The sequence below is a fragment of the Apium graveolens genome, chromosome 7, assembly GCF_009905375.1.
Source record: "Apium graveolens cultivar Ventura chromosome 7, ASM990537v1, whole genome shotgun sequence".
In the NCBI taxonomy this organism is placed as follows: domain Eukaryota; kingdom Viridiplantae; phylum Streptophyta; class Magnoliopsida; order Apiales; family Apiaceae; genus Apium; species Apium graveolens.
This window is the reverse complement of record NC_133653.1, coordinates 207,225,980-207,252,982: the sequence shown is the minus strand read 5'-3', so window position 1 is coordinate 207,252,982 and position 27,003 is coordinate 207,225,980. Positions and strand designations below refer to the sequence as shown.

General features: G+C 34.1%; 1 protein-coding gene across 1 annotated transcript; it reads left to right on the top strand.

Moving 5' to 3' along the window:
• The first annotated feature begins 17,848 nt into the window (after positions 1-17,848).
• LOC141672373 (calcium-transporting ATPase 4, plasma membrane-type-like) lies at positions 17,849-21,546 on the top strand. Its single transcript, XM_074478954.1, has 5 exons — positions 17,849-19,859; positions 19,951-20,109; positions 20,323-20,494; positions 20,589-20,887; positions 20,993-21,546. The coding sequence occupies exons 1-5, from the start codon at positions 17,970-17,972 to the stop codon at positions 21,293-21,295; spliced, it is 2,823 nt and encodes a 940-aa protein (XP_074335055.1). The 5' UTR covers positions 17,849-17,969; the 3' UTR covers positions 21,296-21,546.
• Positions 21,547-27,003: the final 5,457 nt, after the last annotated feature.

Genomic DNA, 27,003 nt, shown 5'->3' with positions numbered 1-27,003 from the left:
CGTCTTGATTAATTCTTATGCGTAATGTTTCTGAATGAATGCCATGTATTCTTAATACAATGCTTGCTTATTCTTTATGCCATGAATGCATCTCTTAGTACTTGCATTAATTATAGAAAAAGCATATTTAGGATTACAATAGGGCAAAGACTGCTAGTCCTCCTTACGTAAGGTTGGAACCATATTCCCCTAGCCTAGAGACAAATCTGTCGAGGGTATTAAAATGGAGAAAATGGTCAGTGTAATAACTCGAATTTTTGAGACCTTGTAAAACGTTTAAATGAATAGTAACCGTGACGGACGGGAAAAACTTTTGAGTTCACACTATGTAGTGCATGAGAAAATGAGTTTCGGAGTTGATATTATGACTATACGTATCAAATGAGTGTCTATTAGTTTTCGAAGAAAACGAACTTTGAAAAACGGCCGTATTTACGACTTATCGAGGATTACGGGAATCACAATATAACTACAAGATTAAAATCCTACGGATTTATATTCAAGTAGTATAAATAAAAATATAAGGAATAAATACAAAAGGAATTACTTTGCAAACCAATTACGAGTAAGTATTACGGAGAACGTTTAAGTAACCGAGCGAACGCGTAAACGATTAAATAAACATAACGCACTAACTAAACCATGGTAAGGAAGTAACCATGGTTACTTCATCAAATAGTGAGCTAACCATAGGATGACCATGCTAGCTAGCAAAATAGTGTGCTAAGGAAGCTAACCTTGTAGTTTAGCTTGTAACCTAGTAAGCTATTAGGATTTGTCCCTAACATATGCAACCAAGAATTAACCTAAAATGCTATACTAGGAGAATAAAATCAATTGTAAAGATATCACCTCATCTTCCTATAAACAACCTATCAAAGCATCCAAGAGAAGCAACCAAGAGGAGTATAAACCCCCCATCCCCATTTGTTCCATTCGGCCATTCAAGAGAAAAAGGGGAAATCCAATTCAAAAACTCCAAGTTCTAGCTCTTGTAAAATCACCCAATTAATTATCAAGCCTCCTAGCAACTAAAATAAGGTAAGAAAATTCTTTCATCTCTTTTTATCAAGGTTTGATGGGTGGAATAAATTCAAGAAACTCACTAGTGAATAGTGTGAATAGTAACCTCTCTTTTGTTTCTTGATTTCAATGGTGGTTTTAGGTTCCGAAAATCATACCAAGCACTTCCAACCCTCCACCATCCTCAATAAAACATCTCAATATTTCAAGAAAGTTAAAAATCTTTGGCCCAACTTTATTTAAGATTCATTTTTAAGATCCATTTAGTATGTGGTAGTAAACCTAGTATAATGAGTGTTATTGGTGAAATCTTGATGATTAAGTTAAATAGATTTAAGGTTGGTTGTTTTTGCCTCAAGAACATGAAGTTCTTGATAAAAGTTTGTGTTTTGATGATGATATGATGATTTTTGGTGGTTGTGTAAAGAGTTAGGGCGTAAACGAAACCCCGATCGTAAACGTAACTTCGTTAAAACCAACAAATCGTAACTTTAAGTTTCTGCAGAAAGTCCCGAAATTGTAAACTGTAGATTCTTAAAAAATAACTTTTTTTAGGATAGACAATGTTATAAATATCGTTTAGGCGCTTGAATCGCTTGATTCCGATTTACGGATCAAAAGTTATGGTCGTTTTACTAAAAGTGGTTTACGCGACAAAAACTACTACGAATTACGAACTTTGAAAATATAAAATGTTCATAAATCATGAAATTTTTACATAGAGTAACATGTTGAGTTTCCTAACTTCCATAAAAATTTCAAGTGAAAATAATGATTTTCCAGTTTTATAAAAATGTCGGAGCCGAGACCGTGCGAGTAGAAACCGTAAGAATCCATAGGCGGAGCCGACGATGATAATAAGAATGAACCTAAGATACTTTAGGAAAATGAAGCGACCATAATATGAATGTGACTTAAAGGAATAATAAGGGTAATATAAGTTGAGAGGATGCATAACAAGTAGCGCATGAGTGCGAGTTGCCGTAAATTAGAACGGGACCTAACGAAATGAATTGTGTTATGGTTATATATTTCCGAGCGGAACCTAGAGCATCCTCCACCTCGAGATACCCAGGCAAGTTTACGAACCCAACTCCATTTTACTGTTGTGTTGTGAAAGTATTGTTTTACTATCATTGCATAAATACCATGTTTTCCATGATGCGTAGTTGTTGAATTTTCGCATAATGTAGCGATGTTGTACGATAAGTATATATCGTGAAATCTTATTTCTCTTTACGCGTGACGTATTATCTAAGACCGAGAATCGGTCGGGATTTAAGATAAAACCCGGTAATCATTCCGGTAATATTATAGGACGGTTATAAGTCCATAGTAGTACATTTTAAAGGGACTCAACGTCCACTTACGAAATATTAAAACACCTCGAACTTTTATTAAAACGATTTTTCCAACGATCATATTCCCTCAACTATATTTTATTGTTCGAATAATAAATATTATATACTTATTCCTTTATATGGGAGTAGTATACTCCAACGTTTATTTATTTCAAACCCGATTAATCATTATAGATTATTAATTATGTAGACACAAACTAGTTGAGGAATATTATTTTAAATATTCTTTTAAAGAGTAAACTCATTCGAGGTTTAATTATCTATCGATTATCACTTAATTATTTATTAAAGGGATTATTATTGATTTAAAAATCATAGATCCTGATTTAAAATATACTTTCTGATTCCAGAATATCATTCGAATAATTTCAGAATGTCGGTGAAATATCGAATAATTTTTCCCCCTTATTAATTATCTGTTGACAACGGTCAACTCACATCCTTAGTACTTCCTCCTTAATTCTCGGAAGTACGTATATACATATATATACACTTATATCTTAGAGAGATAAGTTGTTTCTATCAACAAGCAAAATGCTTGGGGAACTTCGATGTGGTTCGAGTTCTCGAGATTGATAGAATTCTTTTAAAGGACAAGGGAGGGGTAGACTCTGGTACTATGTGTGCTAGATGGACTACCAAAGGTACCGCAGGCGAAGGTACCCAGTGTACTCAGGAACTTGTGAAGTATGTGTATACCCGAAAATGGGACACGTAGCCCGAATGCGGCAAGGGTGATAACCGGGTACGATAATGTCGTCCTTCTACTAGTAGAAAAGGTTACTATAATTGTATTACGACTGATCATCGTATACGGTGGCTCCAACGAGTGTCCTAATTCTTCCAATTGGAATTGAGATGCAATACCGTAACCCAAGCCTAGGTGCTGGGATTACTATTAAGGTATTCGCAGGATATTAAAATCCCTTAAATAATTGTTTTCATAAGAAGGTGTGTATCACCAAGGAAAACTATTTTTGAATAAAACATAATTATCATATATGATGTTATCATACAGTCATTTTCATACTGTACATTATTATGCTGGGCATTATAGCTCATACTTGTTTTCTTAAATTGACACAACACAACAGTGAATCAAGATGCCTGCCATGAGAACCACATCCAGGAAACGGGTAGGAAATGGCCAGCTGTTCCGTAGATTGTTTGGTGATGTACCACAGGTAGTCAGAATAAGCTGGATTAGTTTTCAGTTGTTTATAGTTCGACTTATTTATAAGTATGACTTATGTAAGATAAGAAACAAGAAACGTATATTTGGCCGGCGGACTAGCCTTACCTAAAGGTCACTCCCCGGTAAGATTAATTACTTTTGGGTTGTAATAAATATCATTTGATGGTTAACAATTACTCTAGTTATGATGGTTCGTTTCCAAGACAATAACATGTAAGTGTGTGTGTGTGTGATAAGTGTGGGGTCGTGAAGCGTGAGTATTTACATATTGTAGTGTGAGTTGTGTGAGTTTAGATGGCATGCCTTCCGAGACTCCTGACCCCGGGTTTTGGGGCGCCATAGTCAGTCAAAGATAAGAATTAGCATGATAAGGTTGCAGCTGTTGTTATCTCTGTTTATAATAATATCTCTAATCCATCTGGACCCAAACTGATAAGTTGGGTACCAAGAACTGTTAATCCATTTGTGAATGCAGGACATAACAGGTCAATTAATTCATATGTATTCATGATAATTCATACTCAAGGCATATGATCAAAGAAAGAGCCTCACAATCAAATGTAATTAACAAAAGCTTTTCCGTCAATAATCTTCGAAGATGACAGCAAAGGTTTTAATTACGGGACAAGCTATGTAGAAAAGGGATGTCATCATGGATTCAACAATTGTTATCACTGATAACAACTAATAATTGGAGTTGCTGATAACAATTGAAGCAACTTCTTGCTGGAGAATCAAGGAACAAATCCTCTTATCAGACAGTTCTGTATCAAAGGACAAAAATATCAATTCAATGAAGGATTAGTGTCTCATCTAAAGCAGGAAGATTGAGAAGCTTGATCTAATTAAGAGTAAGTTAGAAGCTCTCACCCTTGAACATCAACTCAAGGAACTTTTTTATGAAAAAGGGTTAGTGAGAGGACTGACTCATCTGGAATTCAGAAGATGATAAATGTGAGGCATGTCAGAAAGAGAAGTCAAAGACAACATCACATCAAAGCAAAGATATACCTTAGTGATGGTGGTTGACTACTCTTATTAAACAAAGTTATTGTTTGTGCGTTCTCAAGACAAGACATCACAGATGGTGATTGATCACATCAAAGAAGATCAAGTTGGAAGCAACTGTAAAAGAAATGATCTTGTGGTCAGATAATGGAACTGAATTTAAGAAGCAGTTCTGATTAATATCTATAACATCAAGAATATTTTGAGACATATTCAGCACTGGAAGCTCTGTGTCATAATGGAGTGGTACAAAGGAAGAACCGGAACTTGATTAAAGCTACAAGGGAAATATCAAGCTAATCAAGACTTTCTAAATACCAAAGGGATGAAGTAGTCAATACAGTTTACAACAAGTTAGATCAAGCCTTGATCAAGATGTATACATGAAGACCACTAATGAGTTAATGGCCGATAGAAGCAAACACTGGATAACCTGAAAGTGTTTGGAGAGAATGTTCTACAATGTGAGGATATTCTTTATGGCTATTCAGTGAAGTCTACAACCTACAGGGCATTTGTGGTTGATCAACAGAATGTGATAGAATGTCTAAGTGCACAGTTCAACAACTCCATGCTCCAAGCTGTTAAAGGAGAAATTGATGGTATTGATGATTCATATCCAAGCAGTGGAATGGCAGTGTATAACACAACTCATTATTTCAATGAAGCCAGTCAGCAAGGGTAAGGATTTTCAGGAAATCCCAGCAACAGCTTAGGGGGAGCAAAAGAAGGATCAACTAGTCAGACACAACACCACATTGAAAATTCAGAGGACACAACAAGAACATATCTGCTGAGACAAAGGGTTTGATGTCAAGTCTGTTCCCAGAGTCTAGTTCTTAAATGATCCAGATGGTGGAGTAATGATTAGCAGGGCTACTGAGTGTGAATGATTATTTCTCTAGTTTTCTATCTGAAGAAGAAACTAAGAAAGTTACAGTAGCTCTGATAGATCCGGATTGATTGGGTGATTATAAAGCAAGATGAACTCAATCAGTCAGCAAGCAGATTGTAGGGAAGCCGGTATCCAAACCAAATGACAACTTTGTAATTGGTACAAGGATAACCAGAAGTCAAACTGGATGACAATGGCATTGTTATGAGGGACAAGGCCAAACTGGATGCTAGGTTATTATCAGGAAGCAGTATCTAACAGATAGCACCAGTGACGAGACTTGAGGATATTACGACATATCAGGCACCTGATGCACATTACACTTGGAATTGGACTCTAGTAGATGTGTACAAGTGCACTCCTGGTTGGTGAGTCAAAAGAGGAAGTCAATGCACCACAGTTCATGGACTTTGCAGTAGCAGATCAATTGAACTCTGTATATCTCTTCTTCACAATCTCACTTCAGGTTGGTATGAACTGGTATACTACTCAAGCAATCGTCAAGGACATGGTATGGCACTCTAACTGAAGTTATAGTCTAATATGATCTAGTAGAGTTGTCATATTAATACCTCTCTTATCACTAGGCACAAACATAATATTATATATGTGCTCTGATATAATGATAATGTTATATGTTGGTCTACTAACAAAAACTTGTGCAAGATTTTTTGCTAAGTAATTGCAGAGTAGGTATGGAGGAGCGTGTTGGAAAGGTTGTAATTCTTTTTGGGATTACTTCAAGCAAGCCATTAGGATAATTCTTTTAGGAGCTCAAGCAAGCCAAAAGAACAATTCTTTTAGGAGCACAGGTAAACTAAAAGGATGATGGCAATACAAGTAAGTATAAGGATCTTCTGAAGATGTAAAATTTTGGAAGATTCTGAACATGCTAAGACCACTTACCAACAGAAACCACTAAAGCTTGATCAGTGCAACTCAGGTATAATGACAAGCTATAGAGGTATGACGAGCTCACTCTTTTACTCAAATGCTAATAGACAACATATAATGTTCTCAAGATGCCAATGTGCAAGGTTCCAAGTGGATCCTAGAGAATCCAATCTTATAGCTATTAACAAGATTATTAGATATCTTAAGGGACTACCAACTCTTGGAGTAAAGTACCCTAAAGATATTGTGTTTAACATGTTTGGCTATATAGATACAGATTATGCAGGTTGTAAGAAAGACAGGAGAAGCATCTCTGAAGCCGTCAACTTAAGTGACAGGAGAAGCATCTCAGGAAGCTGTCAACTTCGTGGAAGAAGATTGATTTCTTGTTATGATAAGAAACAACCTCAAATCCAACAACTCTGTGAACACTCTATGACAAGGCACCTTCACACCAGGTATCATTACTTTAGAGAGCATGTCTTTAGTCAAAGAATTACTGGCAGAAACATTTATTAAATCACTTGTTAAAGTTAATTTTCCAAGACTGGTTTGTAAGTGTGGGATATTATTCACTGCATATTAGATGGAAATCCCATCTGTAAGGAATTCTTCATATAAGTTCACAAGTATTAAATCTTCAATATTTAAAGAACTTGTGAATTTATCAGTAATCCAGTACCTCGTACTTAGGGCTACTATCTTGATTATCATGATTACAATGTCATATACATTTGTGGTAGTTAAGTATTATAGCATTAAGTTTGAATATTATTTTAATTGATTTAAATTATTTCTAAAATCACTAATATTGAAAGTTGAAGTATTTTCTAAGTCATGGGTATAAAACTCTCAATATTTTATATGCTTAGAAAGTATTTCTAAAATTTCTAATTATATAGAAAGTGATTGCCATGTATATAAGGCATATATCCTATTGGTGATTATTCAAGGATAATTATGAAAACATTTAAGTGCTAATATCTAACTCATACATATTTAGTATTTATTTATTTAATATTTATTTTGGGTAGTTTGGATTATGGAAATTGAAGCAATTCAATGATTTTATTTGCTCCATAATTTAAACTAACTTAAAATAAATAAGCAGCATGATTGATTATAACTAAATCTGTCAACAATTGATATCTAGTATATTGATTGTAACTTATGTGTTATAAGTTAATTATGAGATTTTGATTTTAGTGAATTTAGCAATGCTTATATCTCAAGAATTCACTGAAATCAGAATATGATTGTAGCATGATTAGTTGTGTGTAATTTTTGACTTATATCAGTTAATGATATTTAGTTAAGAGTTTAACTATGAACTAATTTTGAAGTATTAGTATTTGTGACATTACTTAGAACTCCTCTAAGTAATCAATGTTTATACTCAGTCACTTATACTAATATAAAAAGTGTAAAAATATCTCTTGAAGTACAACTATGGTCAATGAAGATTTTGCTTTATTAGAAGTAACCATATGTTGTTCACCTAGAATAATTTTTATACTTATTTGCAAATTCCTAAACACTTTGATAATAGATGCAATACTCAATGGATCAAAGTATATGGAACTTAGAATATTTTTCTAAGATTGCAAACAAGACAATATTGGTTAATATTGCTTTATTTATCGAACCAATATTGTTTGAGATATTATAGTTGTTAGGAGTTAACAATTGTATGATATATGAAATTGAATGCTGATGTCTTTTTGATAGATAATTGGTATTTAATTCATTGATATCTTATTTTAATATTTAAAATAGGAGGCAACATAATTATTGGTATCCAAAGTACTTGACAAGTATCAGTCAATGATATATTGTTAATATTTTGTTACAGATAATTGTGAGATTTTAAGTTCTGGTGAATTTATATGAGTTGCTATATCTGACAGATTCACTAAAATTTGAAATCAGCAGCATAGTCAGTCTTATTAAGATTATTTATCAATACCCAATGTTGTTGATTATAATTTTATAAAGATAGATTATGGAGCTTTTGACATGAATGAGAATTGTTTAGACTTTACCCTAAGTGATCAATGCTTTTACAAAAACTCATTCATATTGAAAGATAAAATCTTTCTTTCTCTTCTTAATACTGTTAGGTCATCATTCTGTGTCTTATCAAATCACTTATCTTTTTAGGCATAAAAACAGACTTGTGCGCTCGAACAGTTTTAGGAGAAAATCAAACTTCTTTCTACATTGGTGATTGCTTATTTCATTAAAATCTTTTGAAATCACTATTGTACATCATTTCTCTCAAAAGATTAAATGCATAATTTTCATTCATTATAGATCTTAAGTGCATTTTATCTCGATATTGTCATATGTTCTGTGATACAGGTTCAGCCTCCAATGGCATTCTTTCATTGATAGTCATGAGGTTGAAAACCCACAACTTCTATCTCAGACTGTAAAGACAAACATAGAAACAGAACCAACCAACACTCTCTTACCCCTAAAATGAAGTATGAATGAGCGTGAGGGAGAAAGTGCCTTAGTGCACCACATAAGGAAGGTTCTGAAGTCAACCCAGCAGCTCTGTCTCCTACAAAGTTGAGTAGTATTAAAACTGAGGCAACTGCTAGCCCCCATACATCTTCTCAAAAAGATGTAATGGCTGAAAAGGCATAAAATAGTTACTAGATTCATCCTCTCAACAGGGTGCGTCTATTGAAATTCGCCTGTCGGCCAGGATATCCGATGTAGTGTCACCACCTCAAACATAAACAATTTATGATGCACAAGGAAAGGTTACACACACAAAGGATGAGTTGACGGAAACAAGAGTTTCGACCATTTTACGGTCAGATTCGATTGTTTAAGGTTCTTTAACGGACCAATTGCCTTTACAGGTGTTAGGAGAGGATACTGATCCAATAAGCCATATATCAGTGGTCAGTGTCTACCTCCCCAGGAGTAATAAACCTGGATGTATCTGCGGATAGTGGATCTGACATAGGTGTAGATCGGCAACTTGTTGACAATAATTCAGATATTACCTGATGAGTCACAAGGAAATGTCTTCACAGACATTAGAAGGGAACTTTGATCTTTATGCTAAATTCTTTGGATCACTGTTTACCTTCCCAGAGTTTAAATCTGGAACCCTCAAAGAGAAACTAGCAACTTGTAGATTATGAATCAGATTCATCTGACGAGTCTAACAAGGATGGGGATTTGCGAACTCCCATTGCACCACATGTGACCTCCTTAAAAATGACTAAGGTGATTTTCCTTGCAGGTACAGCTGGATTTTGGAGCTATGAGAGGAGTGATACACTTGTGAGAATGAGTGTAAATACAAGTGGAGAGAAGAGTGAAATACTTGTGAGGTACACGAAACAGAATCACACACTCACGGTGAGGAAGAAAGACAGAAACACCATATCTCATTCCCTATCCCTAAACATGGTTCTTGATATTTTGGGTCTCGATTCTGTTTATGATTGGAACTTAACTCTTAGGAACCTGACATTTACAGATTGGATTAGAATACTTTGGGACCTTTGGGAGCTAACAATCGGTAACAATTGGTGATCTCACAGTTGGGAGGTATAAGGAGTTGGGAAGATTGGTGAACATGATGATCAACAGTGAAGTCATTCTTGCAGCATTTAAAGGGACATGGTTGATCAGACTCTGACTTGTTATTTCTTTTCCAACCAAGTAACATACGAGAACTCCTTCAGACAACAACATATATTTCTTCTCTAAGGGGGAGATAAAAGCTTATATAATAGTTTGGAGGATTCCTCAACTAAGGGGGAGAAATAGCAGGAAGGAGGAAAAAGGTAAAGCACATGTACACTATACCACACCATTGTTGTTTGTAACTGCGGATCTTATTATACGGGAGAGGTGGTAAACACAAGGTGATTTCCTAGTGATCAGAAGAAGTGGTTTGGTTCATCACTATTCTTCATAAGGGGAGAAGCTGTTTTCCAAAAGGGGAGTACCATTAGTTCTTTTCTGCGGATCCTATTGTACGGGAGAGGTGGTAGACGAAGGTGATCTCCTTTAAGCAGTTGATTCTCATAGGGGGAGAAGCAAGAGAGATATGCGCTTCTCAACAGGAAATGTGGTTGTACAAAAGAAGTTGTTGATGATTACTTCAAGACTGAGAAGTATTATCTAGAAGAGATTTGAAGAACCAAGGAAATGAAGATGAAACTACTTGAAGATCAGTTCAGTGCTAGAGGAACAAGCATCTTCCATTTCAGTTACTCAAGAAATCTGGAAATGCAGTATTTGATCCAGAAAACCAGTAGCATTATTTACAAGTCCTGGTACATTACTTTTTCTAGTTGTTAGTTGAGTTATCCTCTCTATTTAATTTGTTTGTTAAGTTTAATAATCAAATAGGGGGAGATTGTTGGTGAGACCATGTAGCTGTATAAACAGTTACGTGATAACTCAACACAATAACAACACTAGAACAGGATAGGTTAATAATACTACGTCTACACGAGAAATTAGGAAGAATGAAGATAAGGCAAATACAAGAATCGGAAGATTAGAAGAAAGCCTGAAGTCTGTCTACAGGTCACTGAAAGAAGTTCATTAATATGTTCATGCCTCAGTAAAAAATAAAGGTTAAAGACTTTCAGGGTTTCAGAAAGGTTGAAGATTCAGTATACAAGTGCTACCGGAAGATTTCAGTGTATTGGCATTGATTGAAGATAGACAGTGTATGAAGCATAGGAATCTGAAGAAGTGAAGACAGGGTATAGACAGAGGTTAAAGAAGACAGCTACAGTCTTGAAGTCATATTTACTGACAGGAGTTCATTTATATGTACAAGCGTTAGTGAAGAACAGTAAATAAAGTATTCAAGATTGTAGTAACAATAAAGACGTTGTCTAAAGTACCATAAAGGATTCCAGTGAAAGTACATTTGTTAGTTGACAGTCAGTGTTAGAAATAATGGATATTCAACCAATCTGTATCAACTCAGAAACACAAGTTAAATTGAATTAGGTTCTCTCAATGCTAGTTGTTTGTGAACTAGACCAGTGCACCAAATATCAGTATACAAGAAGGGATTTTAATTTAATTACAAAAGAATATATTGATACATTGAAGAATGGTTTGATAAGAGCCAAAATATTCTAAGTCATGACAGCTCTCTCTACCTGTCACCACAAAAGCTGTAACCATAGAGAAACTGCTCTAAGGTAACTCTATCGCCACAGAGTTTTGTCGCCACAGAGAAGGCACAAGTGACTCTGTCGCCACAGAGCTGTCGCCACAGAGAAGCCATAAGGGAAACTCTATCACCACAGAGTTGTCGTCACAGAGAAGGCACAAGGGAAACTCTGTCGCCACAGAGCTGTCGCCACAGAGAAGACACAAGTAACTCTGTCGCCACAGAGTTATCGACACAGAGAAAGCACAGGGGATGTTGGTCACCACAGAGCTCAGTCGCCATAGAAATGTTATTCATTGATTTCATTGTAGCAAATGAAAAGGATTTTGTGGACACAAGATTGCAACTTGTCCAATGAATTTGAAAGTCTACACAGAGAAGCAGAATAAATAACAAGATAGTATTATTATTGTTATAAGTTCTGTTCATCTTCTCTCTCACGAGAGCTGATGAAAACAAGAAATAAAGAGAATACAGAGAAGCTCAGCACATTGATATCCGTTTAACTTCTCACCGGAGTAACGTTATAATACCCAATTTAACTCTTGTATATTCATAGGGGCATTATAATCGTTACCCAGTAATTAAATCCTTAGACAAACAAAAGTTAGATCATTGTATAGGATTTAATTTTTAAATCTTTGTAGTAGCTAGGAACTTTGTTGTTCTTAGATTGTAACCGGTTAATTTATTTACCGGAGTGTAGCAACACCCTCGAGGATTTATATACGAATATATATTTCCCCGAATATCTTGTGTTCCTCGTTTTTATCGTTCCAAATACTATTACTCTCAAGAATATGAAACCACTAACCGAGCACTAAATATTTTATTCGCTAAAGATTCGAAAGAATTTTTAATTTAGTGAGTATCGTATTCAACCCCCCCCCCTTCTACGATAATTCGGGATCTAACACACTTGTATCTTGGTACAGTAAGAGACAACAATCTGTGTCAACTTCTACAGCTGAGGTTGAATATATAGCTGCAGGAAGTTGTTGTGCTCAAGTGCTTTGGATTAGAAATCAACTAATGGACTATGGTCTAGTGTTACACAAAATTCCTATCATGTATGACAATACCAGTGCCATATCTATTATTGTTAATCTAGTTAATCATTCTAGAACTAAGCATATTGATGTAAGGTACCATTGTTTAGAGAATATGCTGCAAATGGTACTGTTGAACTCATTTTTGTTCCAACAGAAAAATAATTAGCTAACATTTTCACTAAACCTTTGGATGAAACAACTTTCACTAGACTTTTTAGTGAAATTAGAATGTTAAATTATTCATCCTAAAGGAAAGAACTCAGCTAATATGTTGCAGCAGATAATTTCTGATAAATCAAAATTAATTGATTTAATTGGAAATTAACTGGAATATGATTTATAAATATTTCAGAATTCTCATTATATTTATTTTTCTAAATTTAAAATTCAACTTGGAATTTTTCAGATTCTAAGAACAATTGTCTAACTGTTAATTTACATTTTAAATATGTGAAATTAATATAAGACAGAACTGAAAAGAACAAAAGTATGGAGAGAACTGAGTTTTCGATAAGTTTAAATGACTTCTCGATAAGTCATTTTGAGACTTCTCGATAGAGTTCTCAATAAATCTTTTTTCCTGACTTCTCAAAGGACTTCTCGACAAGCCTCATTATGACATGTCAATAAGTATTATGGAGATCTTGATATATGTTTATTTATAGAGTACTCTACAATTATAAATTTTAGACTTCTCGATAACTTAGAACCGAAATAATTTAATTTAATAAATTATTTTAGTAAAATACTTTTGATATAAAATCATTCTAATTTTATTTTGATTTATACAAATAAAAATTGGAAAAATTCAGTTTATTCAGGACAAACTGGGTATTTATTGGATATCTCGATAAGTCACTATCTAGTTCTCGACAAAAGTCAGGAAAGTGACATATCGATATGTATCTATTCATTCACGTGACTTCTCGATAAGTAAATCTCAACCGTTTATTCCTACTTCTCAACAAGTCACTTATCTTTTTCTATAAATACCCAGACATCTCGACATAATACCTCTTACGCTTTCGAGATCTCAATTGACCTAGTTTTTACAAACCTTAATTGTTCTCTCTCATTTCGAGTTCTTTCTCTCGCAAATTTCTTACCCACTCAAATTCATACACTCAGAATGGTTGCATATAATGTTAGAACTTTTATCCCAATGGAGGGCACCAACTACTTGGCTTTCACAGATACTAACCAAGCTCCTGATAGCTTCAAATGTTTTGTGAAGTTTCTTTATGAGTCATATCTTGCAGGTGCTCTTACTGTCAATCCAATCCTGTATCTTGATGTACTCAATGATTTCCTGTACCCTATTATGGTCAATACTGTAATGCATAAGGACCAAGCTGTATCCCTAGTGGTTAACTGCTCAATTCAAGGCAGACAAGTGGATTTTGATGCTATGGATGTCAACAATGCATTGGGCATTCCTACAACTAGCATGATGGAAATACCAACTCAACAGGAGTTAACTGAGTTTATGGATCTCATAAACTACAGTGAGAAGATCAATCTGTCCAGCCTGAACAAGAAGAATCTCAGGAGAGAATGGTCTTTTCTCTTTGATGCAATTGTGAGAGCCTTCACCAGCAAGGAAGACTTGGTATGATAATATATCCAGTATGGTCCAGAAACTGATGTTCTCCATGGCTCATAACAGGCACATAAATATGGGGCTTTTAATCCTGGAATAACTCAGTACCAGGCTCACCATGCCCTTGGAGAATAGAGGTAAGGAAAGTTTCTTTCCTAGATTTATTATGTATACTTTAAGCCATAAAGTTACAGACATACATAAGCTTGAAGGTATTGATATAAACAAAATAGGCAATTGTAAGTAAGTGTCTAAGATTTTATTTGGGTCACTTACTACAAAGAATAAGGTGGAGGTAGCACTAAATCTCACTAACTTTATGTTAGAAAGATTTAGGACCTATCCCTACCCTATGCCTGACATGAGGTCAAGTGCAGTTTCTAAATCAGTTATGACTCATGCACCCGTGGAAGGACAAACACAGGATAACCATCAGGGGCCTTCCATAACTGTGACCACTTCTTCTCTAGGGAACCAACTGCTTCATCCTTTCAAAAGGGTGAAGTTAGTAAAAAGAAGAGAAAGTAGGCACCTTTAAATGTCATAAGTGAGAGTGGTGATGATCAAATCCAAATAGATTTTAACCCGGTCAAGAAGCCAAAGAAGATGAAGAAAATTAAGTTGACCACTCATGGAGCTACCTCTGTATCCTCCCAAAAGGATGCAGTTGTAAAAGAGGGAAATAAATAAACTTTAGGGGCACTTCTCAACAAGATGTCTCTATTGAACAAAGCACTCTCCCTAGTGCAATATGTACAGAGTTCCCCAACTTGAGCACTCTCAGGTTGGTGAAAGAATAAATATGGTTGGCACTAACACTGAGCATATCACTTGAAAATCCCTCATTTACTCAGGGGGATTTGCCAACACTCAGTTATGATCTTACGCATCTTACTCAGGGGAACCACATTTAGATGGTGAGAGGCTACAAGTTGGGGTAGACCTTGATGACACCATCAAAACTACAGGGGTTTCAGCAGTTTTAACTGAAGACCCTGTGGATGTTACTTTAGCACCTTCATGTGCCAAACAATCTTCATAGATTGATAGGTTTGAGGGTAATACTCCTGAATGGGAGCTATCTAAATCCTCTCCAATTCAATTGGAGGTTCCTCAAGTAGAGACAACTCCCTCAAAACTTTAGCTGAAATTGCATTGTCAATTGAAGCTGGGAGTAAAATTGCCAATGATCCAGCTATTGGGGAGGCAAGTATAGCACATTCAAGTGCCAGTGTTTTGCAAGAAGAACAAGGGTTTGAGGATATGGTACATGATAGTAACCTAGTCAACTCCCCTCCAATTCAAATGGAGGTTCCCACTAGTGGTGAACAACAAACTATCACAACCACAACAATATTTGTGAGTCCAAATATGACTCCTGTCATAGAGTTACCTACCACCTTCAACCCCTCAACCTCAAACTAAACAGACATAACCTCTACCTCAAACCCTACTCCACAACCTTCTCACCTCATCTCTCAATGGCTGCAAGATGCTCAAACCCAACCAAAAACTGCTAATGATCTTTTGGGTGAGCAACTTGCAGGCCTAGTCAAAAATTGGTCAATTTGACTCCTAAAAAATCAAAATGAACATGTAATTAGGGACAAGTGGAGTAATAACCAATCAATTACCCTTTTCAACTAAAAGAAATATCAATTCAATTGAAATTATATATATGATATCGTACATTTAAATAGGTACCAAAAATAGCTATCTTTAAACATATAAAATCTGAAAACTGTACATATTTTAAAGTAACAAAGCTACAGTATGCACGCATACCTACAAATTTATAATATCAACAACATAACTTTTTTAAATAGTGAAAACATAAAATCTTAAAATCTTTCATCTTACAAAGAGACATAGTTACATCACACACACATATTCAAACATATCTACAAATTTATAATGTCCAACTTTTTTTTCAACAAAAACGTTAACTTGCACGAATACAAACATATGTGTATCTATCTGATAAATTTTTACTTGCAATATTGTAATTAATAAAAAAATATTTATACTTTGTAATATTAATTTTTTGTCAAAATCCAATTAAAAAATAATATTATTATAAAGCGTAAAATTTATTTATTTTTCTATATAATTTTAACCAATAAAAGGAAACAAATAGTCGTCATATATGCCCAACAAACTTACTATTTTAATGTCTTTCAATACCTTATAATTTTTTACATATTATTAAATTTTTGAACAACATCTTCTATATATGATCAAAACACATAAAATACAATTATGGTAAAATGTGAAAAAAAATGTTGGATAAAAAATTTGATTTTGGTTGAGTTGTTTATGCTAGTATTGAGACTCTCGTACAAGCTCTATGTTTCTCTCATTAGATTGTTGGTAAAAAAAATCTCTCTTATCCTCCTTTTCCCCCTTTCTGTGTGCACTATCATGGGAGTAACCTCTCGGCATGTATTATATCTTCTTTTTGCACATTAGCTCTTTGCGGAATTTTTTTTCTTTTTTTCCAAGAGAATAGCCCTTCGCAGGATTGATTTTCTAATCTCGTACTCTAAGCATATTGGTCCTTCACGAGATTTTTTTTTCTTTATCCGATGCTCTAGGAAACTTCACGAGATTGTTCACGTGGTTAGATTTGGATATATTTTAAGTTTTCGATTCAGTTGTTGTTAGTTTAAGATTGAATAAAATTTGTTGACTTTAATTTTATTATAATTTTAATATGAATTTGGATTCGATTTTAATTTCAAATTTGATATTAGAATTTAGTATAGTTTGAAAACAATTTTGGGATTTGGACTCATTTTCGGTTTTGGCATCAATAATATGTTGGTTGTTTGTAAATTTAGTTTATGTTTGAAGTTATTTTAGAACAAATTATGTGCTTAAAACTGAAAACACAAAGGTTTAATAAGCATAAGCCTACCAGAATCTTGTGTAACATGAAAAAATAGATAAAAATACCAACAACAAATAAAAAATCTCATGCAGGAAAATCAGGGAGCCCAAAAATGTAGTGGACACAAAACTATAAGTATGGTAATGCAAAACCCCTTATCTTCCCGCACAACCCGAAAATAACATTGAAACATTCCAATATTTTACACAAAAAAGCTCATCAACTCATGCATCCAACTTGACAATATCATCAGTTTGAGTTTAAATAGACAATATCATCAGTTTGAGTTTAAATAGACAATATCATCAGTTTGAGTTTAAATAGACAATATGTTCTATTTAAAGAAAAAATTTGAGCTTGAGCAAAAAAATGCATCGGAGGGGGCATTAAAAAATGGAGAGAGACTGTTTTCTTGGTAAAGAATCCTCACCGGAGATTTTATATGGTTGTGGATCTCGATAAACATGCCGAGGACGACCGAAAACATCAAAATATACGGGTAATTTGACGTAAGATATGTGTGTGCATCCATAAGTTGATTGGATCATGCAAGCTTTTATTTTTGTTAAAAAACTTTCAAAGATGTTCTTAATCACAATGTACAAATTTGTACTTGTTTACAATATACTCTTATTTTTGTTTATTGATGTTGTGTAAAAAACTCATGCTCTAAACATTTCTTGCTTTCAGGAAAATGAGAATAGCTCTGTATGTGCAAAAAGCAGCATTAGAATTTATCGATGGTATAATTATTGAAATTCTTGCACATTATCATATATTCATTTGAGCATATATTTTTCTTTACATTCTTTTTGTTAACTGTAGCTGTTAGCATTAAATTAGATTGCAAGCTCTCTGATAAAATCAGAAAAGTTGGATTTGGTATGGAACCAGAAGAACTTCAAAGCATAAATAGCTCTCGTGATGTCAACAGTTTACATGCTCATGGAGGTGTAAATGGATTGGCAGCAAAACTCAAAGTGTCACTCAACGACGGAGTAATGTCAAGTAAGGTACCAGTAATACAAGAAATTTATGGATATAATTGCATTACTGAGAAGCCCATGAAACCATTTTGGATGTTTGTATGGGAAGCAATTCAAGATATGACACTTATGATTTTGATGGTATGTGCTGTGGTTTCTGTTAGTATTGGAATTGCTACTGAAGGGTGGCCTAAAGGTATGTATGATGGTCTTGGAATCATATTATGTATAATCTTAATCGTGATGGTAACTGCAATAAGTGATTACAAACAGTCCTTACAGTTTAAGAACTTAGATAGGGAGAAAAAGAATATAATGGTTCAGGTAACAAGAGATGGGAGTAGACAAATGGTGTCAATCTATGATATAGTAGTTGGGGACATTGTTCATTTATTTATTGGAGATCAAGTTCCTGCAGACGGGCTTTTCATATCTGGTTATAACCTTAAAGTTGATGAATCTAGTTTATCTGGGGAGAGTGAGCCGGTAAATGTCAATGCCAAAAAGCCTTTTCTTTTTTCAGGGACTAAAGTGAAAGATGGTTCTGGGAAAATGCTTGTTACATCTGTTGGAATGATGACCGAATGGGGGAGACTAATGCTGACTTTAAATGAAGGTGGAGATGATGAGACTCCATTACAAGTAAAACTCAATGGTGTTGCTACAATCATAGGAAAAATTGGGTTGGCTTTTGCAGTACTCACATTTTTTGTTATGACGATAAGGTTTACTATTACGAAAGTAGTTCAACATGAGATAACCAAATGGTCTATTGTTGATGCTTTGACTCTTTTAAACTTCTTTGCAATTGCAGTGACCATACTTGTAGTAGCAGTTCCTGAAGGTTTGCCCCTTGCAGTAACACTTAGCTTGGCATTCGCAATGAAAAAATTGATGAATAATAGGGCGCTTGTCAGGCATCTTTCCGCATGTGAGACAATGGGTTCTGCTAACTGCATTTGTACTGATAAAACTGGAACCTTGACTACAAATTATATGATAATTACTAAAATTTGGATATGTGATGAAACCAAGAATATAGGGACTGAATACGATATTGGAAAAACATTGAAGTCTTCAGTATCCGAGATTGTTTTGAGTACTCTTTTACATTCTGTATATCATAATACTAATGCTGAGGTTGTGAAAGACAAAAATGGCAAGATGCACATAATAGGGTCCCCTACAGAATCAGCTTTGTTAGAGTTTGCATTACATCTCCAAGGTGATTTCATGGAAAATTGCAAGAAAGCTAATATTGTGAAAGTTGAGCCTTTTAATTCCATCAAGAAAAAGATGTCTGTTGTTGTTGCTCTTCCAGGTGGAGGGCATCAAGCATTCTGTAAAGGGGCATCAGAAATAATACTAGGAATGTGTGATAAGATTATTAGTAAAAATGGTGAATTTATGCCTTTATCTGAAGAGCAGAAAAAGAGTATCACAAATGTGGTTAACGGATTTGCTTCTGAAGCACTCAGAACTCTTTGTTTAGCTTTCCAAGACATGGGACCTTCAAAGTCCTATTTAGACAGTATTCCTGAAGATAGCTATACTCTCATTGCAGTGGTTGGAATTAAAAATCCAGTCCGCCCAGGGGTAAGGGATGCTGTGAAAACATGTTTACTTGCTGGAATAAAGGTTCGTATGGTCACCGGTGACAATATTCATACTGCCAAGGCCATAGCTAGAGAATGTGGTATTCTAACAAAAGATGGTGTAGCTATAGAAGGACCAAGTTTTCGCGATAAAAGTGCACAAGAGTTGGAAGACATTATACCTAAACTACAGGTTCCAAAATAAAAGTAATAATTCTTATATGTAGAATTACAAATATTAATGATTCATACCTTCTCAATAATAAACTCTGTTATGAATATAGGTGATGGCTCGATCATTGCCACTCGACAAGCACAATTTAGTTATATTGTTAAGGAACGAATACCGGGAAGTTGTGGCAGTTACCGGAGATGGGACAAATGATGCTCCTGCATTACATGAGGCAGACATTGGACTAGCTATGGGCATAGCAGGAACAGAGGTAAGGTCTGTCCTCAAATTTGTATTATTAGAAAAAAAATGAATTTCCTAGTTGTACACATAAAACCTCATAAAAAAATAATTAAATTATGGCCAAAGCTGACTACAATGGAGCAACCAAACCACACAATTGATCAATTTTCTAGAAGAGTTTTAGTTTTAGTATATTTTATCTGAATTAATTTATATTTTATGTTTTAATTCGTATATACAGGTTGCGAAAGAAAATTCGGATATAGTAGTAATGGATGACAATTTTAAGACCATAGTGACAGTAGTCAAATGGGGTAGATCAGTTTACATAAACATTCAGAAATTTGTACAGTTTCAGTTAACTGTTAACGTTGTGACGGTCATGACCAATTTTATTTCAGCATGCGTGTCAGGTTCAGTTGTTTAATCTTCAAATTTTCCAAATGTCTTTTAGTAGTCCAAATCATAAAAAACTGATGATAACTTGTTCATATAATCAACGTTCAGGATCAGCTCCCCTTACAGCTGTGCAGTTACTTTGGGTGAACATGATTATGGACACTCTTGGTGCCCTTGCACTTGCCACAGAACCTCCAACTGATGATCTAATGCAGAGGCCTCCGGTTGGCAGGAACGTTCATTTTATAACTAAAATCATGTGGAGAAATATCATTGGGCAAAGTATTTATCAGCTCATAGTGCTGGGCATTCTTAAGTATAACGGGGAGCGCCTTTTTAAGCTTCGTGGCGGCGATTCTCTTTTTGTTCTCAATACACTGATATTCAACACTTTTGTGTTTTGCCAGGTACTAGTTATATAGCTCATTTACATTATTGTGGGAAATGTATATTGAATTTATAAACGCTACAGAAATACAACCACGTATTAAAATTGTATGCAATTTTTGTAGGTTTTTAATGAAATTAACAGCAGAGATATGGAGAAAATTAATGTATTTCGAGGAATGCTTGATAGCTGGATTTTCATGATGGTCATGGCATCAACTATAGGATTTCAGATTATAATAGTAGAATTCTTAGGAACATTTGCAGACACTGAGCCTCTAAGTAAAGAACTATGGTTGGCCAGTATTATGATGGGAGCAGTAAGCTTGCCTTTGGGAGCTCTGCTTAAGTTAATTCCTGTCGACGGACAATCATCTACAACAACCAATCCTTATCAATTTTTGGCCAATGATGAAATATTTATATAGACAAAAAGGTCGATGTGAGTAAGTTTGAATGCTTCATTACTGGAGTTTAGTGTATTTGATTTATTCAGAGTCTTTTTTGTGTTTTCACGACCTCCACACATCCCTTCTTGAAAAAATTCAAGTTGTATAAGTCATCTACAACAACCAATCTTTATCAATTTTTGGTCAATAATGAAACATTTATATAGAAAAAAAGGTCGATGTGAGTAAGTTTGAATGCTTCATTATTGATGTTTGATATATTCGATTTATGCACAGTTTTTTTGTATTTCCATGACATCCACACATCCCACTTTAAGAAAATTCAAGTTGTATAAGTTATTTTATGAGATTCTTTTTAACTAAACTTATGAAGAAAGAAGTTTCGTTTCCTTATTCCTTTTATGGCTAGAATCCATGACTGTTTGTGAGTGACTGGACAAAATCAACTTTTAAACATTTTACACAAAATTGGTAGACTGGTCAAGTCATGCATCAATTGTTCAGCAATAGCAATGATGTACATTTTCAAGCAATGTTGTACATTTTCAACTTTTTGCAGCTAAGAGTTTTTTCCCTCTTACTAGAAGTCAAGAGTTAAAAAAATATTTTTAACTTCTAACCCGTCATATCCCACGGTATTATACAAGGATACTCTCAATAATATTACTAGAAAATTATCTTTTAACTAATTTTTACCAATAATACAATATATCTTTAATTTATACCAATGATTGGTACTTGTACTTTTACTTTCTTTTTTTATCCATGTACCCTTCTAATTTTATTTCTTTCTTACATATATACACTTATGTCACCCAAAAAGTTAAACAAACAGTTAAAAACGAGAAAAAAACTTCAAACATTTTTAAAATAAAACAAACAACACTTAAATCCAATACCAAAATACAAGGCGCGTCATATACAAGTAATCAAAGGATATTCTAACATATATACCATTACATATATCTAACAAACATAAAAATAATATGTAAATAATTTATGAGAAAATTATAAAAATATAATACTAATACAAAATTGTACATTTAAGGATAATGGTATAAGATGAGATAAAAGTTATGAAACCTGACCCATAAAACTCCACCGTAAGTAACTATTTTTCTCAATAAACTTACAAGAATTGCCTATGTCCCCCACAACATACTCATCAAATTCCGATCTTTATCAATAATCTAATATAATAAATTTTTAGATATTAATGATATTAGACATTTAAACACGAAAAACTCCCGTACAAAAAAAACAAAACCCAAAATGTGGGTAAAAGAACTTAATAACTTTTTAGATAAATTATCAACAAAGAAAAAGATTTATTGAACTAAAAAAAAATGGGAAAAGATATCAAAGAGGGATTTCAATTATTATTGAAAAGAAAGAAAAGAAGAAGAATGTAGAATCGGGATTTTGTTAGATGAGGATATTTATAACTAGAATTTTTTGCCCGTTTTGTATGGTGCTAGTTAATTTTTTTATTAAACGTATTTTAGATAGTTTATAATATAAATTTAACACATGTTTTGCGTAAAAAAATATGTATAACGCCGTAATAATAATAAAAAATTGGAAAACAATAATTTATATTTGTAGCTATTCCTTAAGAAACTGAAGCTAACATAATTGAACATACGTGCAAGTGCAACAATAGGCAGAGCCAGTTGCAATCATTCCCTTAATTATGAAGGTCAATAATGTGAACTGCAAAAGTACTTGGTGACCCCTTTTTTCTTGCATTTGGTTAAGACACGAATATAAATTGATAGATTCTTGCTGCTCCTGCATAAAAGTACTCAAGTTCGTATTACCTTGGTGATCATTTGTAAGCTTCTTTGACGTAGTGACCTATCTGAAACACAACGACCAAAATGATAATAGCCTGTCAACCCCTTATGAACCCAAAATATTAAATATGCTGAAAAGGCACTACAAATCCAAATTAGGTTATTTACATATTAACTAAAATTAATTAAGAAGTTATGAATCAATTCCTATTCAAGATTATATGTTGTAAAGCAAATAGGAAACAATGACTTTCACAGCTTTTTAACCTACACTTTGACAATGTCCTAGGTATTTGACATAATCAGATTAATCATAACATCAAAATTGTTTGACACATATGACAATTGACTTGATCAAGCTGCATTGTCATAGTCCTAACAATGTGTTCACTAGCTATAATGTCCAGCAAAAGTCAACAGAAGAAACTTGATATACGATGACTTGATACATGTATCTTGGGTAAAAGAAACTTGATCTTATTCTTTCTAATATGATTCTGAACTAAGTTGTGTTATATTATCCACTGAACCTAAGTTCTATAATGAGCATTGTGTATTATCTCAAGTAACAGAGGTTTCTTTTATCTATACTAATCTATAGTAGCTTATAAAGTAGGTGACCATTTTAAACACTGACTACACATAAGTAAGAAATATCACAAACAAAACAAAACTATAAAATATTAGCAGAAAAACACCCATAAAACCTAACTGACCTCGGATCAAACATAGCAGTTCTTATTTGGCGCAAATTGCTCCACCGAAACAATAAGCATCTATAATCCGTGTCATGCACGAGTTCTTTTTAATAATTAAAATTTTTATTTTTCCCGCCATATTATAATTTTAAAATATTTATATCAATATATAATAATTATAAATTTATAATAAAAATAATAGGATAATTTGTGGTCGTAATTTAATAGGATAAGTATACTATATCTACTAATTTAGTAGGATAAGTATATTATATGTGTAGTATTTTAATACTTTAGTAGTTTAGCGAATATATAACACTATTTTTTTTATTTTTTTAATAACTAAAATTGAGGAATAACCGTTGAACCAAATTATACTCAATTCCAATTATTATAATATATATAATATAGATTCCGGTGAGCAGAGTGGTGAAGTAAATTGCAAATTTCAAAAGACGAAAATAATTGTACCCCGACATGTATAATTTTGCCCTTAATAATCTATCACCCGAACATTTATATACATTATGCAAATTTTAAAGGTGAGTTGAGTTCTCAGCCTGATAATGCTTCGTACGTTTACACCAATTTAACTTCATAGGATATATCAACAATGGAGTGCAAGGTATTTTAAGAAGCACGAATTATATTAAAATTAATTAGAATGCAACAAAGGAAAGAAAAGTAAATATATAATTTATTATAACCTACATAACATACAAAACAATCTTTCACTGAGCTAAAATGTGAAGACAAAAATATTTTGTAAAATCACTAACATACAAAAAAATCCATAAATAAATAATTTTTGGAGTGTGTAAATTTTATATCCAGAAAGATTGTGGAAATAAGTCTTGATAATCTGCATTGTAAGAAATCCCAAACAAAACAAAGTATAAAAGGTTATTTCAAAGTAAATGCACTTTATATCTAAGAAATAATAAATTTATGATTCTAACTTCAAAATTAGGACACTCACACCATTAAACACAGATTAGAGGAAAAAAGATGCATAATAGAAAATATGGCCCGCGTTTAGAGAATTGAAATGCTTCAATGACAAATATATTAATATCGTCTTCGTTGCGGCCCCACCACTTGAGAATCCAGATGTGCAATAGTTTCTGTTATTAGTTAAGATCAAGTTTCAGTGAACAATCTTTAATAAGACTCTATTGATGAACTCAGAAGAATAAAGTTAGAAGAATAAAGTTATATACAAAAGATGAAGAAATGTACTGTATTACAAGAGAGAAGACTAAAACTAGAGAGAGAAAGTGAAAGTCTGTATATTTTAACTAACTAACTAATTCTAATCTATATTATATAAATAAGTTCTCATCTATTTACAGTTATACCCCAAATGATTCTGTTACGTGATTGCTGATGTGGAAGTATCTGAAATGACAGCTGTACCAGCTAGCTGAGCAGCAAGACTCTGTAACTCAACACCCCCCCTCAAGCTGGGGATGGGAATGCACATACCAAGCTTGGACTTTAACTCATTGAAATGTGGAGATGGTAATATCTTGGTCAACAAATCAGCAAGCTGATTAGTAGTAGGCAAATAAGAGAGTTCGATAAGCCCTTCCAACACTTTGTCACGAGTAAAATGACAATCGATGTCGATATGCTTCGTACGTTCATGGAAGACAGGAGTCTTCGCAATATGCATTGCTGATTGATTGTCACAAAACAATGTAATAGGCTGAAGATTAGTAATACCAATGTCACCAAGTAAACGTACTAACCAGGCGACCTCAGAAGCTGCAGCAGCCATCGCACGATATTCGGCTTCTGAGGAAGATTTGGAAACCGTGGTTTGTTTTTTTTGATTTCCAACTTATTGGAGAAGAACCAAGAAGCAGCAAATATCCAGAAACTGATCTCCTTGTGTTGGGACATGCAGCCCAATCCGAATCAGAGTATGCCTGTAGAGTTAAAGTATCTGATCCCTGACATGCTGCAGAGCATCAAAATCATGGAGCTTGGGAGAATGCATGAATTGACTAAGGGTTTGGACAGAATAAGATAGATCAGGCCTAGTATTGGTCAAGAAATTGAGTTTGCCAACAAGAGCTCGATAGAATGCTGGATCAGAATAAGGCTCACCCGTGTCTGCAGAAAGTTTTAAATTGAGGGGTAATGGTGTTGCAACTTTATTAAAGATAGAGATACCAGAATCAACTAGAAGTTCCTTAGTAAACTTGGCTTGTGTAAGAGCTATTCCAGAATCTGTATAACCAACCTCAAAGCCCAAGAAGAAATGCAGATAACCAAGATCCTTAATACCAAAATATTTGTGAAGGTGTTTCTTGAATGCAGTAATATCAGCAAGATTGGTACCTGTAATAATGATATCATCGACATACACAGCGGCAATGGTGATATTATTACCAGATTTTTTGATAAACAAGGAGTAGTCGTTTTTTGATTGAACATAACCCTGACATTTCAATTCATGAAGCAGTTTGGCAAACCACTCTCGACTGGCTTGTTTTAAACCATAGATTGATTTCTTTAAACGACATACTTTGTTTGTAGGATTTGGAATACCCTCTGGCATGGTCATGTAGACTTCTTCATGTAATTCGCCATGAAGAAAGGCGTTATTAACATCAAGCTAGAAAATCTTCCATTTTTTACTAGCAGCAAGTGAGAGGATACTTCGAACAGTAGCCATTTTTACGACCGGGGAAAAGGTTTCGTGATAATCAATGCCATATTTTTGATTAAACCCTTTTGCCACAAGACGTGCGTTAAACCGTTCAATAGAGCCATCTGCTTTTAGCTTAGTTTTAAACACCCATTTGCATCCAATAGGTCTTTTTTCTAGTGGCAAGTCTACTATATCCCAAGTATTATTTAATTCCAAAGCCTGTATTTCAAGTTTCATAGCTTGCACCCAGTTAGGATCGAGGGATGCCTGTTTATAAGAACTAGGTTCTTTGATAGAAGAAGTATGTATTAATAAGGCTTGGTGAGGTTGAGGAAGTAAATCGAATGAAGCAAGATTACAGACATAATCACGCAAGTGAGATGGTGTATAAGTTTGTCGAGTAGATCTTCTAACTGGTATTTCAACTATAGCAGAAGAATCGGTGGAGGGAATAGTGGTAGAGGGAATACGAGGCTGATAAAAAATGTCTGGAACATCAATATGGTGGTACTGATCAGATGTGGCATGTGTAGGCAGAAAAAATTGAGGAGTAGGAAAAGTAGGCAACTGTGA

Bases quoted from the DNA above. Each gene is read 5' to 3' on its own strand.
- LOC141672373 (XM_074478954.1), top strand. From the start codon at position 17,970: ATGGAACCAGAAGAACTTCAAAGCATAAATAGCTCTCGTGATGTCAAC. The intron at 20,110-20,322 runs GTAAGGTCTGTC...TCGTATATACAG, and splicing joins TGGGCATAGCAGGAACAGAG to GTTGCGAAAGAAAATTCGGA. The intron at 20,888-20,992 runs GTACTAGTTATA...CAATTTTTGTAG, and splicing joins ACACTTTTGTGTTTTGCCAG to GTTTTTAATGAAATTAACAG.